The sequence below is a fragment of the Gopherus evgoodei genome, chromosome 1 (genome assembly GCF_007399415.2).
Source record: "Gopherus evgoodei ecotype Sinaloan lineage chromosome 1, rGopEvg1_v1.p, whole genome shotgun sequence".
NCBI classification, from domain to species: Eukaryota; Metazoa; Chordata; order Testudines; family Testudinidae; genus Gopherus; species Gopherus evgoodei.
Window position 1 is genome coordinate 44,726,726 of NC_044322.1, and position 19,915 is coordinate 44,746,640.

The 19,915-nt window shown below is 46.0% G+C and overlaps 1 protein-coding gene across 8 annotated transcripts in view; it reads left to right on the top strand.

Moving 5' to 3' along the window:
• The window catches only part of FRY (FRY microtubule binding protein), a 388,433-nt gene that overhangs the window by 302,044 nt on the left and 66,474 nt on the right, over positions 1-19,915 (top strand). For all 8 annotated transcript variants that reach the window (XM_030563058.1, XM_030563048.1, XM_030563011.1 and 5 more), the window contains 4 exons: positions 1,924-2,021; positions 2,116-2,286; positions 9,468-9,608; positions 10,303-10,482. In XM_030563058.1, the coding sequence (XP_030418918.1) occupies positions 1,924-2,021; positions 2,116-2,286; positions 9,468-9,608; positions 10,303-10,482 (590 nt within the window). The remainder of the gene's footprint in view (positions 1-1,923; positions 2,022-2,115; positions 2,287-9,467; positions 9,609-10,302; positions 10,483-19,915) is intronic.

A 19,915-nucleotide genomic window follows, 5' to 3' on the forward strand; every position in this document is an offset into this window, starting at 1 on the left:
TAGCACCTCAGCACCCCAGTCATGGACCAAGACTCCTGTGTGCTAGGTGCTGTACAAACGAACAAAAAGACAGCCCCTACCCCAAAGAGCTTGCAATCTAAATTTAAGACAAGAGACAACTGATGGATACAGACAGACAGGGGGAGTACAAGGAAACAATGAGATAGTTTTGGTCAGCATGATAGTCTGAGGTCTCAGCACACCTATTCAATATCAGGGAAGCAGTAACGATGTCATTTTTATGCAGGAATATTATTTCACATTTCATTTCTAGTTATAGAACCTAGCAGGGCCTATGAAGTTTTCTCAGTATTTCTATAATAAAGCCTCAAGTTCTTTTTTCTTGGGCTGGGGAGGGGCTGCTATATTCAGAGCAATGAGAATCCTAGTCAAGGTCTGAAACCAGAATATACCTCTACCGCTTGTGACAGACCCAGACCAGTGGGGTACAGGAGTCTGGTAGAGGGCAAATATACTGGTCACTGGATGAGTAGTTTTCTGTTCCCTGAGTGACCAGAGCAGGGGCTGCACTAGAGTAATCAGGAACCTGCTAGGACCAATTAAGGCAGACAGGCTGATTAGATCACCTGCAGCCAATCAAGGCAGGCTAATCAGAGCACCTGGGTTTAAAAAGGAGCTCACTCTAGTCGGGGGGGGGGGGGAGCAGAGCCAGAGGAGAGTAAGTGCGTGTGAGGAGCTGGGAGCAAGAGGCACCAGGAGTTGAGAGTAAGAGGGTGTGCTGGTGGAGGACTAAGGAGTACAAGCATTATCAAACACCAGGAGGAAGGTCCTGTGATGAGGAAAAAGAAGGTGTTTGGAGGAGGCCATGGGGAAATAGCCCAGGGAAGTGTAGCTGTCATGCAGCTGTTACAAGAGGCACTATAGACAGCTGCAATCCACAGGGGCCTGGGTTGGAACCCGGAGTAGAGGGTGGGCCCGGGTTTCCCCCAAACCTCCCAACTCCTGATCAGACACAGGAGAAATTGACCCAGACTGTGGGGAAGATCGCTGAGGTGAGCAAATCTGCCAATAAGCACAGGGCCCACTAAGGTAGAGAAGGAACTTTGTCACACCTGATATAACGCTGTCCTCAGGAGCCAAAATATCTTACTGCTTTATAGGTAAAACCGCATTATATCGAACTTGCTTTGATCCGCCGGAGTGCACAGCCCTGCCCCTCCGGAGTGCTGCTTCACTGCGTTATAACTGAATTCATGTTATATCAGGTCACGTTATATCGGGGTAGAGGTGTGTTTTATCCAAACACCCTCATACTTTGGGAAGAACTGTGTGGCTTAGATCTGAATTTTGCATCTCCACTAGCTTTATACCAATTCAGAATTCCCCTCACTTGGGGAATTCTCAGGTAGCCAGTTGTAGCCATCTTACTCTCACCCTTCCTTTTTTCGGGGGGGGGGGGCCACTCAGACAGTATAAAATGTAGAGAAATGGGGCTGAGAATCAGGCCCAACATTTTATTTTATTACCTCCTCCATCTCTTACCACATACTAGCAGTATATATTATACAAAAAACACCTCTAGTATTAATAGAATGTTGCATACTAAGGTGTAGGGCCAGATCCTGCAAATATTTACAATTAGTAACAGTGCTTACAACTACTAATTCTATGAGATTATACCTGGTAGTAAGCACTTTGTATGGTAGTAAATATTTGCAGAATCAATCCCATTCTTTGTAATGACACCATCACACTGTCATATATTTAATAGATTATATGTTTAATCTGATATAACAGTCTTAAGGTGAAATATGGGGCCTGAACAATTTGAAAGAGGCTATATAACATCACTGTAATGTACTTTTGTGATTATAGCTGCCAGCAAAATATTGCTTAAAAGACAGCTAATATTTCTTTCCCTCTCATCAAATATCCACTTTGTACTATATTGTTCTGTACCAGGGTTCCCACTGAATGTCTTGTGTCTCCTGCCTCATTTAATTCAACATTTTGATAGCCCAAACCAGTTCTGTAAGGATATAGCAGAGAGAATTGCTCAGGTAGGAAACTTATTTAGTACACTGTACATCATATTAAGTCTTGTGAATGTTTTTGACTTGTTTTTAACATAATGTGACATTCATATTTAATTAGGTTTGTCTGGAAGAAAAGAACCCCAAGCTATCAAATCTTGCACATGTAATGACCCTTTATAAAACTCACAGCTATACAAGAGACTGTGCTACCTGGGTAAATGTTGTTTGCCGTTACCTCCATGAAGCATTCGCTGACATTACCCTGAGTATGGTTACATATTTGGCTGAGGTAAGTTTTTAAAACCAAACAGTTTTCCATCTTCTATTGACAGACAAACTGAAGGGCTAAAGCCTCTTGGATATTCATTACAGATCTCCTAGCCTCTGTTCTTACTCACAATGCAGATATGAGAGCAGAATTTTGCTGTATACTTTTTTGAAAAAATTAAACACTAAATGCAAAACATATCCAAAGTCAAGTAAAATCCTCAAGCTGATTACTTGTTAAAGCTGTGCTCGCCGTGAATAAACAGGGTTTTGCACTACATCCAGAACTGGAGTACAAAGAAAGAGTGTGTAACTACTTTATGCATTTGTCAACCTTTTATAGTTTATATTTATGGGATGGATTGTCCAACCCTTACTCGTGTTGGTGAGCACTTACAGGAGTTAGTATTTTCTGTCATTCCTTTCAGTGGGACATAAGGGCTGCACAATCTAACCTAAATCGCTTCTTACATAACAATCCATTTCTTTTATAAATATCCATACCTAATGGATCCAAACATTCTTCTAACTCCAGAGAGAACAATTCTTCTTCACTGCTTCTCTACTCATTCATCAGTAATGGGTAATAACACCTGCGTGCTGAATTCAGAGGCCATCTAATGTTGTTGGAGACTCCAAGCTGGAGCCCCATTCTTCTGCTCAGGCCACCAGATGTTCTGCCCCGGCAGCAGAACAAGTTGGCAGTCCAGATTTTCCCAACCATTTTGTTCTATAACTTTCATGTTTATTTGTTGTCATGCATGACATGGCTTTGCTTCTAGCTCCTCTCTCTCTCCCTTGAGGTGAGGAATCAGTGGAGTATTGAGGCTCTAATCCTCTGGCTTCTCCAGTTCAACATTTCTCTAATGAGCATCCTCTGCCCTCCACTGTGGCTACAGAGAAACCCTGCAAACATCCAGCCAAGTCCAGGGGGGAGCTATAGGGAGCTTTCCAGGAGCCTCCCAGGATAAACTGAGCCCTGCTGCCACAAGCCATCATCCTCACTCTGCCAAGGGGCAAATGAGGCTCTGCTGCCACAAACCATTGACTGTCACTCTGCTGAGATATAGGCTTCAGAAGGCTAACTGTGCCCTGCTGCAACAAGCTGCTGACCCTTCACTCTGCCAGGATGTGAGCTTGAGAAGGCAAGCTATGTCATGCTGCCACTTTGCTGGAATGCAGTCTCAAGAAGATGAGCTGTGCCCTGCTGCCACAAGCCATTGACCCTCCCCCTGCCAGGTTACAGGCTAGAGAGGATAACTGTGCCCTGTAGCCATAAAGCCTCTGACCCTTGCACTTCCAGAACATGTGGCTTTGAGTCGGAGAGGTGTGGAGGGCCTCAACTCCCACCCAAAGCTGTAACTCCATCATGGAAGGCCCAACCAGGAGCATGACAATTCCCATAGAGAGGGGAACATCTCTCAGCCTGCTCAGGGTTTGCTTTTGCAAAGGCCAGAGATTCCGAGTTCCAAATAGGCAAAAGCAAGCATCCCCTTTGTAAGGCAGCAGTTCAGATTGTTAATGAGCAAGTGGAGTAAATGTCAGGGTTTAAAACCTTTGTCCTTTTCCTCTCCACCCTGAGAGGGAAGTGTGTGCTGGGGCATTTCTGCTTACAGGGGTTCTCTGACAGTGCTCTGTAGCAGGTACCCTTCCCCTTTCTTACCCTGCAGCATGTCTGAACCAGCAGAGAAGCCTGTTCCTCCTGCACAGCCCTAACTCAGGCTGCAGTGTAATGGGAATTGTGCCTGTCTAGTTTTTAGGCTGCCAAGGAATGGGGCTCAGAATCTGATGGGTAGGAATGGGTCTCTCTCTTTGCTCTTCCTCTCTTCATATTCTGGCTCCACACTAATGCGTTCTAGGCCTGGCTTGACATAAGTAACTTGCCTCACTTCTTAGTGGGCCAATTGGGAAGGTGAACGAAAGGTTAAGTTGTAAATTAGGGCTTAAGAAGCAGTATGTGAGAGTCAGGATGTCCCTGTTAACTAAGATAAGCAGGAACACCCTGGTGCTACGGACAATGGATAAGATTAACCTGGAGTGTAAAGATCAGGTTATACAGGAACAGTGCCTGGACAGAGCATGCTGTACAGGGATTGGTTCCTACGCAGTAACCAAGCCAATCTCAAATGTTGCAATGTATAGTGAATATTGTATAGTGAAATGTACTATGTAAATATATATAAAGGAAGAGGTTTGCTGTGTAACTTTGGATGTGCGGTATGCTCTATACTCACCTCCTATGCTTGAGTTTGATTAATTCAGCATAGCTTTGCTGTATGCCAAATAAAGGAACCCGAGTGACAAAATGTGGAGTCAAAATGAGTTTTTGGATCCCAGAGAACTGGATGAAGTGTTCTCCCAGAATATACAAGGTGTTCTGGGCCTGCCGAGTAACAAGGGTCTCTGAGAGAATCCCAGCAATCATAAGAAGCACTTTAGGAAGACTGTGACCAGAACAGAGATATGCAAAGACTCTATTCCCCATACAGCTGCACTATCATGGAATTACAGGGAGGAAAATTAGAAAGCCCTGTTTTATGGAGTAAAGTCTCAAGTGATACTAGATCTCTCCTAAAAAGCTAACATAGGTGCCTGGAGAGCAGGCAGCAGACATCCTTTCAGGATCCTGTGTCCGTTTAACAGACTATTCCCTCAGTGAAGGTATTTGTACCAGTACCCCTCCTTGGCTGAGGGATCCCTTGACCAGGATGAACAGGGTGCTACCTCCAACCTATAATTAGCCTGGGTAAGCACTCCTCGTGTAACCTACTGATGAGTGTGTTTTTAGGTCACCCTCTTTGTCAACGCACAAAAGATGTGAGTTGTTATAGCCCCCCAGCCTCAGAGCTTCAGCTCTTCAGCTCAGGCAGTAGCAGATCATGCTTTTAGCTTTGGCGGTCCCCATTTCAGTCCCCCATGTGTCAATCATGAGAGTGGTTGTCACACATGCACCATGAAAAAAATGTTAAACCAAAATGTTATATAAAAACATAATGTTTGGGAACCAGTGAAAGACATAGTCACACCTTCAAAACGGAACTTCCTTCCAAAAGATTCCATAGGCCATAACAAGGAGGACACATTACACAAACATTTCAAAGCCTCAGCTGTAGACATTCAGTCCAAAACTTTGTCCTGTACTTAATAAGGAAAATCTGCTTGGTGGCAAGCAGGTGACTCATTGCACGGACTGAGAGGTTTCACTTCTATTCTTGTCAAATCCTTGATATGACTTGTGATGAGCAGTGGCTCCTAACCCCGTGGCTATAAGGAAGCCATGTTACACTCATGAATAGGAAACGGTCATATTAAATAGATATTTTAAGCATCCAGATTTACAGCTGAGGAGCTCTTTGGGAAAACAGTAGAGAAATTAGTAGCTGAATATGCAAACAGGGCTCAACTCTCACTACCAAAGCCAACATAGCAATCCACTGGTCACTGTCAACATCAAAGGTGTTCATGAAGGGACTATTCCCCTAAGAGAGGGTAGAATCTGGAGCAGAAGCGCCTGATGAAGCATGTATTTTCTTCCCAAAGCAACAAAATCCTCAGTATGACAAAGAGAAAATGTATTTTCTTTCCAAAGCAACAAAATCCTCAGTATGACAAAGAAAAAATGAGCATTTGTGTGAATTCTCAATTCCTGTACAGGACTCTTCTTTCTGCTCTATCCTTTACACCCAGAGTCAGAAAAAATGGCTGTTAGTAGTCACAGCCAGGCTCAGGCCGGGACAATAAAGCAATCAGTGTCTTGTCCAGAGAAACAGACCCATTCACAGCTTGCCAGCTGCTTGAATGGATTCATATCCAGGCACAAATCTGGTAATAATTTTACCATCACGGTAAAGATTTGCAAAGATCCAAAACTTGATTGCATCATCCATTGCTTGGCAATGGTCATCTGTAGACAGTTATCTCTGGTGGCTCAGATTGCTGGTGCTATGTGCTGGTCAACCCCTGAATGCTTTTTCTCAAAATGTACTTCCAATTCCTTCTAAATACATGGAACCACTCAGCAGAGACCATGCAAATTAGGTGTCATTCCCAGATCATATCCAAATGTCCCTCTGTGGGCAGGTAAGTATGAGCAACGTGCTGAAAACCAACCCATTTTTTACTGTAGCACCTTACATATGCATTATGGAAGCAAGTCTTGCAGTGTGGGGAGCATACTTGGAGACTGATTTCCAAAATCTCAGAGTACATCCTTTTAGTTCTCCTTTTCAACAGCCCTATCAAATGCATGTGTGTACCAGAACATATGAATCAGACCAGTGGTCCACTGAGTCCAGTCATCTCTGACAATAGCCAGCACTAGCCACTTCAGAAGAAAGTGCAAGAAATCCTATAGTGGGCAGTTATGGTGCTCACAGGGGAAGTTTCTTTTTACTTCACATTAGAGGTGTTTGTTTAAGACTGAAGCAAAGCCAAGGGATAGGCAGAGGTCGGAACCTCTCTGTGATAAAGGAAATAATGTCCTGGGTAGTGAAGAATGCTATTTTTCAAGACAGTTTGCATAAAGGGATGCAGAAAAGAGGAAAAAGAGAACTGAAGTCCCACCTCATCCCACTCCACCATTGGCCCAGAAGGCACTTCAGACTTGATAGACAACTAAGGAACCTCCACTGCACCTGCAGAAAACACCAGTCCTCTCAAATCCTTTCATTTAGACCTGGACAACCTACAGTTAACTGGATGGGCATGGGAAGAGAAATGTAGTTTATCAGAGTTTCTCCATTAGCATCATAGATATTTTCTGGTATCCAGATAGAATTCAACCAGGAAATTACAATGATTGATCTGGTCAAATTACATTTCTGTGTGAGGAGAAACTGAATGCTGTCTGGGGCATGGGTTGTCTTGTTTGTACAGTGCCCAACCCTAGGGGGTCCAGGACTCTAGATGCTACCATAATATAAACAATAATAGTAACCACAAAGTTCTGGTGATCTCACTTACACTAGAGATTCTCCAGGATGGTTCACTGGAGTCCTATAACCAAGCACCATGGGAAAGTGGGTTCTTCAGACAGGCACATCAGACTCCTTATCTGATTATCATCAGGTGTCAAAATTAATCAAAATAACAGATTAGACAAGTCTGTGGCTGGCTTCTTTTAGTTGCCATCACCTCCAAAAGATAAAGTTGGAATTAGTTCTTCTGTCTATGCAGAACCACTCTACTGTTGTCATGAGGAAAAATATTATTGTACTGGTCCAGAAGCCCTTCTCTTCAGATGAGTTTTTATTTCCACAGTTACTGGTAAATAGGGTTCCCCCATCATTTTGTTCTATTCCTTTGCAACCCTTTGGAAGGTTGTGGCATATATGGGCATTCTTAGAGCTCTAAAGATATTTTTCAAGCATATGGAGTATACATGCCAATTGTACCCTGCTCATCTCATCCAGTCCAAAATGCCAAGTCTTTAGGACCTCAGTGTTCCTATAGGTGTGATGTTAAAATCCTGCACCAGTTGACATGCTAAGAAACCAATTACAAAGGAGTCAGGGCTCAGTTTGTGAGGTCCCTGGTGGCATTGTGGGTAAAAGGAAATGAGCCTAATCTGAGTAAGATTTGCAACATGGATTTCCATTCCCCTGCAGAGGCATCCTTTGGTAGGAAAGTGTTGATGGGTCGGTTCCCAAATAATTCCTTCAATTATACAGCTTTTACTCTATATGGGGTGATTCTTTTTCTGTCTATTATTCTACTGTAATAATAATTAAAACTCTGTTTCTTCCCCCCACTTTTGTGATTCATTGTTCATTACTTCCCATTATTGGTGAATGAGGAGAGATGCTGTGCTGTAGAATGAGAAATTTCTTACCTGGTTATTTTCTTTCTGCTAGGAGCTTTTCTCCTCATTGAACCCAACCTACTAATCTGGGAAATGACTGGAATACAATTTGTAAAATTTGAAATTTGTCTCTAAAAGGAGACTTTGACATATAATGATCCTAAGTCTATTTACATCTTATATCAAATTGTTGTATTAATGCTAATAATTGACTTCTGGAGGATTTCAGCAGCCAGGGGCAGCTCTAGGCATTTTGCTGCCCCAAGCATGGCAGGCAGGCTTCCTTCTGCAGCTTGCCTGCGGGAGGTCCCCGGTCCCGCGAATTCAGCGGCAGCCTGTGGGAGGTCCACCGAAGCCACAGGACCAGCGGACCTTCCGCAGGCATGCCGCCAAAGGCAGCCTGCCTGCTGCCATCACGGCAACCGGCAGAGTGCCCCCCGTGGCTTGCCGCTCCAAGCACGTGCTTGGCATGCTGGTGCCTGGAGCCACCCCTGTCTGCAGCTTTGGGAGAACTTTTCTGGCACCCAGAGCTGAAAGGTGGGGCTTAGTCCTAAAGCCTCCAACAACATTAGGCCATCTCAAACTTCCACATATGGGAGGTATTACCTGTTAGCAACGAATGAGGAGAGAAGCCACTAACAAAAATTTATTAGATTCAGAAATTTCTTATTCATGTGACACACAAATCCTTAAGGCTCTAATCTTTTGAAGCCAGTGGAACTACTCACATATGCCAGGTTAAGCATAATCATGTTTGCAAAATCAAGATCTTGTACTCCTGGATGCAGATACAAACATTCCAAAGTTTGGTGATATTTAAAGCTAGGGGGTTAGTTTAGACTCATCTCTGTATTAATTTCTACCATGAGAGAGACCAGGCATTCCATCTTCCTATCTAGCGAATATGTGTTTCCATGGAAGCTATCTCTGGAGAGCATTGGTAGTGAAATTTATTGGGTAAATATAATTTGCTGTCTGAATAACAGTGGTCTAATTCTTTCTGCCTATGTCTCCTCAACCTTTTCCTCAGACTTCCAGCCAAGGAAAAAATAAAAAGATATTTGGCAATTTTTATTGAATGTATCTCTCAATTAAATTCTGAATTTCAGCTGCCAGTTTATTCTGTTCTTGTACAGGCTTGCTGGATAGCTTAGAATAAGAGTACTGGGCAGACAAGAAGCTTTGTGTCATTATCAGAACATAGTTAATTAGCTCCAGACTCCATAGTTTACCTTTTGTAGTTTGTCTTGTTAGTAACATCATGACTAATTATTGTAACAAGACATGCTAAAATTATTGTTTTTCAACTAGGAAAATGATGTCTGTACATGACTGATATTGGTGCTCTTTTATTTGAGAAACAACCTTTCAAAATCCAGTTATTTTCACTTGTTTTTTCATAGCTACTAGAAAAGGGCCTTCCCAACATGCAACAGTCCCTCTTGCAGATGATCTACAGTCTTCTTAGTTATATGGACTTGTCAGGTATTCCTGTTAAACAGTTTAACATGGAAGTGTTAAAGACAATTGAAAAATATGTGCAGGTAAATATTGCATCTTCCTTATATTAAAATATGAATTGAACAGTAGTTACTGTGAAATATGAAACTTTCATATCGGAACTTAGGAATTACCACACTAACACATAATATCTAGTCCAATATTCTCCCTCTGTCTCTGCTATAGCCAATACCAGGTGTGCCGAAGTAAAATGTAAAACTTTCATAGCCCACTATAAATTATTTAATTAGATTAAAATACTTCAGGTCAAGGAGTTCTCCTTTTGTCTTGTGCAGTGCAAGCACCTTTTCTGTGCTTGACCAATGATAAATAATTATGTATCTAATTGCAAGTAAATGCAAAACTGCACCATGATACCATGGCAGAAATCTCTTCCTGACCTAACTGGTAATTAATTCATACTTTGAAGTATGAGGGTTGATGTTAGTCCTGTAATTTTTTCCTTCTTGTTTAACTGCAGATGTTATTTATATAAATGTCCATTCCTTTTTAAAAAAAACAAAAACCCTTTATTCTACTAGCACTATTTCTAGAACTCATTTTTGTACTGAATTCCAAAATCTATTAATGATTTCAATATTTAACTTACTTTAATTGTGTGTCATCACTTCTAGTCTTTGTTAAGATTGGTGATTAATAATATGGCTGTAAATGTATTGTTAATTGATGTAAATTCTTATTTCACATTGTTTTGACAAAAACAATATCTACTTCTAGAGCATTCACTGGAGAGAAGCCTTGAACATCTTGAAGTTGGTAGTTTCTCGCTCTGCAAGCCTGGTTTTACCCTCCTACCAACACGGTGAGCTTTCAAAAATGGAAATACATCGAGTGTGGAACAGTGCCTCAAAGGAACTGCCAGGGAAAACTTTGGAGTTTCATTTCGATATTTCTGAGGTACTGTATATATCACAAGGAAAATCTACTAGTTCAGACCTTAATTTCCGTCTTAGTTCTTTATGAAAGTTGAAGAATTGGGAAGCAGGGAAAATTTCAAAATGTTATCTTAAAAACATTGTTTTAGATCCAGAGTTAAATTTAATGACTTATATGAGAAGACCATGTTCTTCTTTGAGTAGTGTGCCTCTGGGTGCTTCACTTAAGGTACATGAACACCTTTGATCATAGATTTTCATTAGCAGCATCTGTTCAGCCCACATATGCACCATTGATAATCCTTGTGCCTCATGCCATGGCTATATTAGGCTGCATGGATGAACCACTCTCAGTTCCTTCTCAGCCACCTCGACCTGAGTGACTGATCACTTGGGACTGGGAGCAACCTGAATATTTTGTGATGTGATATGTATCACTAACTCCAGCTTGCTTGGGTGGCAAGACAGACTGGAGAGCTCAAGGGAACTGTCTGTGACTCCAAGGTAAGACTCTTACAGTGATCTAGGAGTTCATATTTGTTCCTGGATTGGTGAAATCTAATTATAGAACGGGTAGGCAACCTATGGCACGCGTGCTGAAGGTGGCATGCTAGCTGATTTTCAGTGGCACTCACACTGCGCAAGTCCTGGCCACCAGTCCAGGGGGCTCTGCATTTTAATTTAATTTTAAATGAAGCTTCTTAAACATTTTAAAAACCTTATTTACTTGAAATACAACAATATTTTAATTATATATTATAGACTTATAGAAAGAGACCTTATAAAAACATTAAAATGTATTACCGGCGCTCGAAACCTTAAATTAGAGTGAATAAATGAAGACTCGGCACACCACTTCTGAAAGGTTGCCGACCCCTGTTATAGAACATACCACCATTTTGGGGTGTCTGCCCTGCTTTTGACAGTCTACCATGAGACTGGCACTCTCGGTCATGAGCCACTCCAGACAGCGTGACAGAAGTGATAACATCGGCCTATACCATCCATTTTACTGCCCTCCCATCTCCTTGTTCCCCTTCCCCATCCATCTATAGGGACCCCTCTCACGACTCCCTGTTAAGACAGGAATTAAATTCCCTTCTTTGGTTAGGAGCAGTAGAACCAGTCCCTGCTCAGCACAGGGGGAGAGCTTTCTATCTGAAGTATTTCTTTGTATCATAGAAAAACAAAGGGTGGAGACCAATTGAGGATCTCAGACTCTTAAAAAAAATCATAAAGTCTCAGAAGTTCAGGATGGTGACTCTGGCAGCTGTAATTCTTTCTCTAAAGTCAATGGATTAGTTTTCAGCCCTTGACCGTTAAGACACATACTTCTATATAGCAGTACACCTATCTCACAGAAAGTTCCTTCATTTTTTCATAGGCCAGGATAATTTTCAGTTTCAAGTCCTGTTTGGCCTCTCCTTGGCTCCGAGAGTGTTTTCAAAGGGTCTAGTGGTGGTTGCCTACTTGCGTCATCAAATGATCACGGTATTCCCATACCTCAGTGACCGGCTGCTCCAAGGATCAATCATACCACGAGGTGTCATCTGCTCCGCAAAAACACTTTCACTGTTCTTAGATTTGGGCCTGCAGATGAATGTGGAAAAATCCACTCTGACTCCTATTCGGAACATACAATTTATAGGGCCATCCCTGGCTCTTTAGTAGCCAAGGCCTTCCTTCACATGGACAAGTTTGTAACATTATCAAAGCTTGTCAGAACTGTTCAAAAGAGCCCTCAGACTTGAGTCAGAAACTCTCTTCAACTCCTCAATTATGTGGCAGCTTGTACCTTTGTGTCCGAACATGCGAGGTTACATCTTTGCTATTTCTAGGAGTAGAGGTAACATGTTGGGGTTATGTGGGGTCACATGCCCCCCTGATTGTTTGGTCGCACGGTGGGCTGGGCCCCTCCCTGCGCAGCAGCTGAGCCGATGACTGTGCCAGTCAGAGAGAGGCAGAAACAAAGGAATAGCTGGGAGCTGCATGGAGGAGCTGCTCCTTGCCTGGGGATTGTGACTCGAGCTGTTCTAGGGTTCTAGACCCATCAGCAGGCAAGGATCATCTGTGCTAAGGGGTGGCTCATCAGTTTACTCATCAAACAAATGCAGCCTAGACAAATAGGTGTCAGTTCCCAAGCAGGTAAAGCATTCCCTGGACTGGTGAAAGGTTCATCGCAATGTAGGGGCAGGCATTCCTTTTCTTCAACCAACACCAAAGGTAACCATAACCATGCATGCTCTCGCAGTACAGGGGAAATGATCACCCCAGGAAACCTCCCTCAATTTCAACCTGCTGGAGGTCACAGCAGACAAAAATGGATGTCTTCATTTTCTGCCTCTCATTAGGCACAGATCCATGAGGATCATAACGGACAACATGGCCGGTGTGTTCCGTATCAGTCAGCATGGAGGAGCGAGATTCCCCTTCCCTCTGTGCTGAAGCGATAAGCTTATGGAACTGGTGCATAAAACATCGCATAGGAATCTCGCAGTGTATCTTTCGATCAGACAAAATGTCATGGCTGATGCTGTCAGCAGGTATTTTTCCCAAGACTACAAATGGGAGCTGAATCCTCAGGTCCTGGTCACCTTTTTTCAGATTTGAGTATTACGAGAAGTGGTGCATTTTGCAACAACTATGAACAAAAAATGCCACATATTTTGTTCAAGGGGAGGGTTAGGTCACTATTCCCTGGGAACACCTTCCTACTCCCTAGGAATGGGAAAGCTGTTTTATGCTTTTCCCTAGATGCTTTTGATCCTCAGAGTGGTGAACAAAATCATACAGGATGGGATCAGAGTCATTCTAATAGCCCCAACGTGGTTGAGGCAAGCGTGGTTTCCTTGCCTGCTCCAGCTTGCTCTCTGTCCACCAATACATCTCCCAATCACTCCTCCACTCCTCTCCCAGTTGACTGCTGCATTCCAATCTCAGCCTTCTTCGCCTCAAGGCGTGGCTCCTCGATGGTTTGTGGGGCTAGAGTCATCCTGTTCTGCAGAGGTACAGCACATATTATTAAACAGCAGGAAAGATTCTACTAGAAATACTTCAGAAGTGGAGACGATTTAGTCACTTGTGTGAACTCCAGGACACTGTCCAGCAGTGTGGCCCGCTTCTGCTTGTTGTGGAATACCTTTTGCAGTTAAAGAAAACAGGGCTGTCACTTAGTTCTCCTAAAATTCATCTGGCAGTCCTAACAGCTTTTCATACTGTTATAGAAAAGTTCTCCATGTTTTCTCACCCTGAAAACTTAAGGTTGCCAAAAGGCTTGGGAAATTTCTTTCCACCGGTGAAAGGCCCTACCCGTGTTTGGGACTTTAACCAAGTTCTTAAAAGTCTCAGGAAGCCCTCCTTTGAATGGATAGTGACTTGCTCCTTATCAAATTTGTCTATGAAAACAGCCTTCCTAGTGACTATTACCTCAGCCTGCAAAGTTGGAGAAACTGGGGCCTTAACGGCAGAAACTCCTTTCACAGTTTTCTACAAGGATAAGGTTCCTTATGTCCACAGCCCAGGTTTCTTCCTAAAATGTCTTCTGAATTTCATCTGAATCAGATCACTTACCTGACGGTTTTCTTTCTGAAACCACACAAGTCCAACGTGGAGACTGTATTCCATATTCTAGATGTCAGAAGGGAGTTATTTACATAGGACTAAATAATTACTTAAATCCCCTAGACTGTACATTTCATTTGCAGACAGATCAAAACGCTCTGCAATTTATACCCAAAGGCTATCAAAATGGATTTTGGAGTGTATTATAGCTTGTTACCAGCACTTCCCCTCTCCTCCCCTCCTTTCCCCCTCTCCCAGCTGGCATGTCAGCTCACTCAACAAGGTCAGAATCTACATCTATGGCTCTAATTTAAAATGGTCCATTTGCTGAGATCTGCAGAGTTACTGTCTTTGGTACATTTCTTCTCCAGACGCTATGCTTAGTCAGTGCTTCCAAATCTGAAACAGCAATTGGCAATGCAGTTCTTTCCTCGGTAATGGACGTGATTCCAAAGCTCCCTGATGGGATACAGCTTGGGAGTCACCTGAAGTGGAGCACCCTTAGGGACAGTACTAAAAAAAGAAAGAGAAGTTCTTCTTCTAGTGCTTGCTCATATCGATTCCAGTTAGGCATGCGCGCGCCGCATGCAAGTTCATCGGAAGATTTTTACCCTAGCAACACTCGGTAGATGGGCTGGATTGCCCCCTAGAGTGGCGCCGCCATGGCGCCGGATATATACCCCCGCCGACCCAATGGCCCTTTAGTTCCTTCTTACCACCCGCGTCCGTTGTTGGAACAGTGGAGCGCAGCTTAGCTGTTCTCCACTTCCCTAGCTACTCGTAGTTCTCTTGTGTATATAGTTATAATTTCTATAGTTGTAGTTAGTTTTATTTGTTCTATAATATAGTTAGTGTTTATAGTTGAGAGGCGTTCAGGGATTAGCCCCTTCCCTGCACCCAATACCGGGGCCCATGCCCGGTTCACTGGGCTTCAAACCATGCTCGGCCTGCCACAAGCAGATGCCAACGGGAGATCCCCACGACTCCTGTCTTAAGTACCTCGGGGAATCCCACCTCTCGGATAAATGCCGAATCTGTAAGGCCTTTAAGCCGAGGACAAAGGAAGAATGGGACTTTCATCTCAAACAGCTCCTGATGGAGGCAGCTCTTACTCCTCCACCCTCGGCACCGAGCACTGGACAGTCTGCATCAGGGAGAAGCGCTTCTTCGGCACCGGATCGCACCGGTACTGCTAAGGCCCCTCGGCACCAACCGTCGCCGGCACAGGTGTCTGCTCGGCACCGTTCCCTCTCCCCGTGGGTTAAGAAACATAAGACCCCTGCTGCTTCCATGCCGCTTGCACCAGAGTCGGAGCGCCTGCCTAAGTCGGACCGCCCAGCACCGACACCTGCTGCGGCACCACCAGCTTTGGCACCATCAATTCCGGTCCCGCAAGGGCCGTCGAGTCCGATGCCTGAAAGCTCCCCGACACAGGCCGTGGTTGAGCTCACTATTCCCTCCACTCCGGAGATCTTTTCCACGGCGAGGGAGCTGATCGCGCTGACAGAGTCTGCGCTGCCTCAACCCCTGGCACCGCCGGTGCGGGTTATACAATCGATTGGCAAGCCTGCCCTGCTGAGACCATCCTCTGTCAGCACCGCCGAGAAGCAGCGATCACTATCGAGGTCCCACCGGTGCTCTCGGTCCTGTCGCCGATCCCAGTCCCGATGCCGCTCGCAGTCCTGGCACCGCTGTCCATCTCGGTACCAGTCGCACTCGCGGTACCGTTCAGCGTCCCGTTCGCCGGCCCGGTACTCTCGCCGCCAATCCAGCTCCCGGCACCATTCCTGGCATTGCACCACTCGCAGCCATTCCAGACGTCGAGCTTCGAGATCCTGGTCGACCTCCCGGCACCGCTCCAGTCACAGGTCCTGGTCTCATTCCCGGTACCGCTCTCTGGTGCTGCACAGAGAGAGATCATTTAGGGATGGAGACCCTTCCCAGGGCTTTTCAGCTCCTCCGTGGCCATCTCAACAAACATCTGTGTCATCTCACACAGACAGTGCTTCCTATGCACAGGACCGTGACTCAGATGTGCCCAGCCGAGTCTTCCAGGAGACCCAGGCCCAAGAACAAGGATCTCATCAGTGGTCCTTCTGGACACCTTGGGCATATCACCAAGCCCAAGGTGCGCCTGCGGTGCCATTACACTCCGTACCATCGGAACACCGGGTGCCGGAGGTGACTGTCAGCTGCCCCCGTCCTGCGGGTACGGAGGAAACTCCCATTCAGTCAACAGACTCTCAGGTCTCACCTGAGCCTGACGTCGCCCAAGAACAAGAGCCCATGCAGGACCCTCTTATCCCTGGCCTTTCCTCTTCCTCCTCTCCAGATGAAGCGATGGCGGGGACATCCTCCTTGGGCCCTCCTCCAATTGACCTGAGGGCACATCAGGACCTCCTGAGACGCGTGGCCCTGAATATGAATCTTCAGGTGGAGGGGGTCCCAGAGATAGAGGACCTTGTGGTGGATATTTTGTCAGCTGACACTCCCACAAGAGTGGCCTTGCCATTCATTCGTACGATCCAGGCAAATGCCGATACCATCTGGCAGTCTCCAGCCTCTATTCTGCCCATGGCCAGGGGAGTTGAGCGGAAGTACATGGTGCCCTCTAAGGGGTACAAGTACCTGTACGTGCACGCTGCTCCCTTGTCGTGCAATCAGTCAACGAAAGGGAGCACCATGGCCAGCAAGCTCCTGCTCCAAAATCAAAGGAGGTGCATGGACTTATTGGACCGCAAAGTATACTCTGCTTGGGCCCTCCAACTCAGGGTGGCAAACCAGCAAGCCCTGCTTAGCCAGTACAACTATAACACCTGGGCGGCGGTTGGAAAATTCACAGAGTTAGTTTCCCAAGACTCCCGCCAAGAGTTTGCTGCCCTTTTAGAGGAAGGGAAGAAGGTGGCAAGAACTTCTCTCCAGGCCTCGCTGGATGCAGCCGACTCCGCAGCAAGGACTCTGGCTTCAGGAATCGCATGAAGTGAATATCATGGCTTCAGGTGTCAGGCCTTCCACCTGAATTACAACACACCATACAGGACTTGCCCTTCGATGGCCAAGGCCTATTTTCTGAAAAGACTGATCCTAGGCTGCAAAGCCTAAAGGACAATAGGGTGATCATGCGCTCGCTCGGGATGCACACACCACTGACTCAGCGCAGATCCTTCCACCCCCAGCCTCACCGCCCTTACCACCCCGCCTAGGCCACGTCAGGACTTCGGCAGAAGGAGTGGCCGAGGCAATTGCAGACGGCAGTCTGGACCCAAGGGGGTCAGAATCAGGATTCCTCCAAACCACCCACGGGATTCAAACCAAACTTTTGAAGGCATGCCCGAGGATGGCGTACCAGTTGTTTCCCAGGATCCTTTCCCTCCTTTTTACGACCGCCTATCCTTTTTCCTCTCTGCGTGGACCCAACTAACTTCCGATCGTTGGGTCCTACGTACGGTAGAATTCGGATACCACCTCCAGTTTATTTCGCCCTCCCCTCTCACCCCCCATCCTCGTCCCTCTTCAGGACCCCTCTCACAAGCAATTCCTTTTGCAAGAGGTAAGGACGCTCCTTGCCATGGGAGCTATAGAGGAGGTACCGAGGGACTCAAGGGGCAAGGGGTTCTATTCCCGATATTTCCTAATCCCCAAGGCGAAGGGAGGTCTTAGACCTATCCTAGACCTGCGAGAACTTAACAAGTTCATGATAAAGTTGAAGTTCTGCATGGTATCCCTGGGGACCATCATTCCATACTTGGATCCAGGAGACTGGTATGCTGTCCTCGATATGAAGGACGCATACTTTCACATTGCCATTTACCCTCTGCACAGACGGTACCTCCGGTTTGTGGTCAACCATCAACGTTTCCAATTTATGGTCCTTCCGTTTGGCCTCTCTACAGCCCCACGAGTATTCACAAAATGCATGGCTGTAGTCGCCACCTCCCTCCATTGTCGTCGGATACACGTCTTCCCGTATCTTGACGATTGGCTCATTCAAGGGGCCTCTGAGACCCAAGTCACCCGTCATGTGGGCATCGTCAAGGACCTATTCAAGCGACTAGGCCTGATGATCAACATAGAGAAATCCACTCTTGTTCCCACACAAAGAATAGACTTCTTTGGGGCCATTCTGGACTCCAATCTCTTCAGGGCCTACTTACCACAGCCTCGATTTCAGGCAATGGTATCAATTATACAAGGCCTACAAAACTTTCCGACAACTTCGGCTCGCACTTGTCTTGGCCTCCTGGGTCACATGGCTGCCTGCACGTTCATGACCAAACACTCCAGACTATGTCTCCGTCCCCTTCAAACTTGGCTGTCCTCAGTATACCACCTGGGCAGGGACAGTATAGACACGATCCTCACGACCCCCGCCCCGAGCATCCTAGGATCCCTGGACTGGTGGTTGATGCCCTCCCTAGTCTGTACAGGGATGCCATTCCATCTGCCTCAGCCTTCAATGACCCTGACAACGGACGCGTCATCTCTCGGCTGGGGTGCCCACCTCGAACGTCTCCACACTCAAGGCCTTGGTCAGCTCAGGAACTGGCCTTGCACATCAATGTGCGGGAGCTGAGAGCAGTCTGCCTTGCGTGCCAGGCGTTTCAAGGCCATTTACAAGGCCGTTGGGTCTCAGTGTTCACAGACAACACAACGGCCATGTTTTACATAAACAAGCAGGGAGGAGCATGCTCCTCCCCCCTTTGTCAGGAAGCTATTCAGCTCTGGGACTTCTGCATAGCCCACTCGATAGACCTGGTAGCATCTTTTCTCCCAGGGGTTCGGAACACTCTGGCGGATCAACTCAGCAGATCCTTCCTGTCTCACGAGTGGTCGATTTGTCCGGATATTATCCATTCTGTTTTCTGGAAGTGGGGCTTTCCCCGCATGGGACCTCTTCACGTCCCGCAAGAACAGGAAATGCTAGACATTCTGCTCCTTCCAAGGTCTCTCCCAGGTCTCGATCTCAGACGCATTTCTGATACTGTGGACAAGTCATCTGCTTTACGCCTTCCCACCATTCTGCTGGTTCACAGGGTCCTGCTCAAGCTTCGCAGAGACAGAGCCCACCTGATCATGATTGCTCCAGCCTGGCCGAGGCAACACTGGTACACCATGTTGCTCAACCTGTCGATAGCCAACCCAATCCCTCTACCTCTTTGCCCAGACCTCATAACTCAGGATCATGGCAGACTTCACCACCCAGACCTGCAGTCTCTTCACCTCACAGGATGGTTACTGCGTGGTTAAGCCAGTCCAAGTTACGTTGCTTGCCTCGGTGCAACAAGTGCTCCTGGGTAGTAGGAAACCTTCCACTAGATTAACATATCTGGCCAAGTGAAAGCGCTTCTCCTGCTGGTGACACCAACGTAATGTTATTCCCACCAAGGTACTGATCCCTACCATCTTGGACTACCTCTGGTCTCTCAAACAGCATGGCCTAGTGGTATCTTCATTGAAGATGCACTTGGCGGCCATCTCTACCTTCCATCCCGGGAAGAGCCACCACTTGGTGTTCTCTCACCCCATGGTTTCGAGGTTCCTCAGGGGCTTGGTGCGACTATACTCACAAGTACATCACCCCGCCGCAACTTGGGACCTCAACCTAGTTCTTGCCAAACTTATGACTGCTCCCTTCGAGCCGCTAGCCACCTGCTCACTGCTGTACGTGTCCTGGAAGACAGCCTTCCTCGTAGCCATTACATCAGCAAGACAAGTTTCAGAGCTTCGGGCTCTCACAGTGGACCCCCCGTATACAGTGTTTCATAAAGACAAGGTACCACATCCGGCCTTCCTCCCTAAACTGGTATCAGCCTTTCATATCAACCAGCATATCTTCCTTCTGGTCTTCTTCCCGAAGCCACACTCATCACGCCGGGAGCAGCAACTGCACTCCC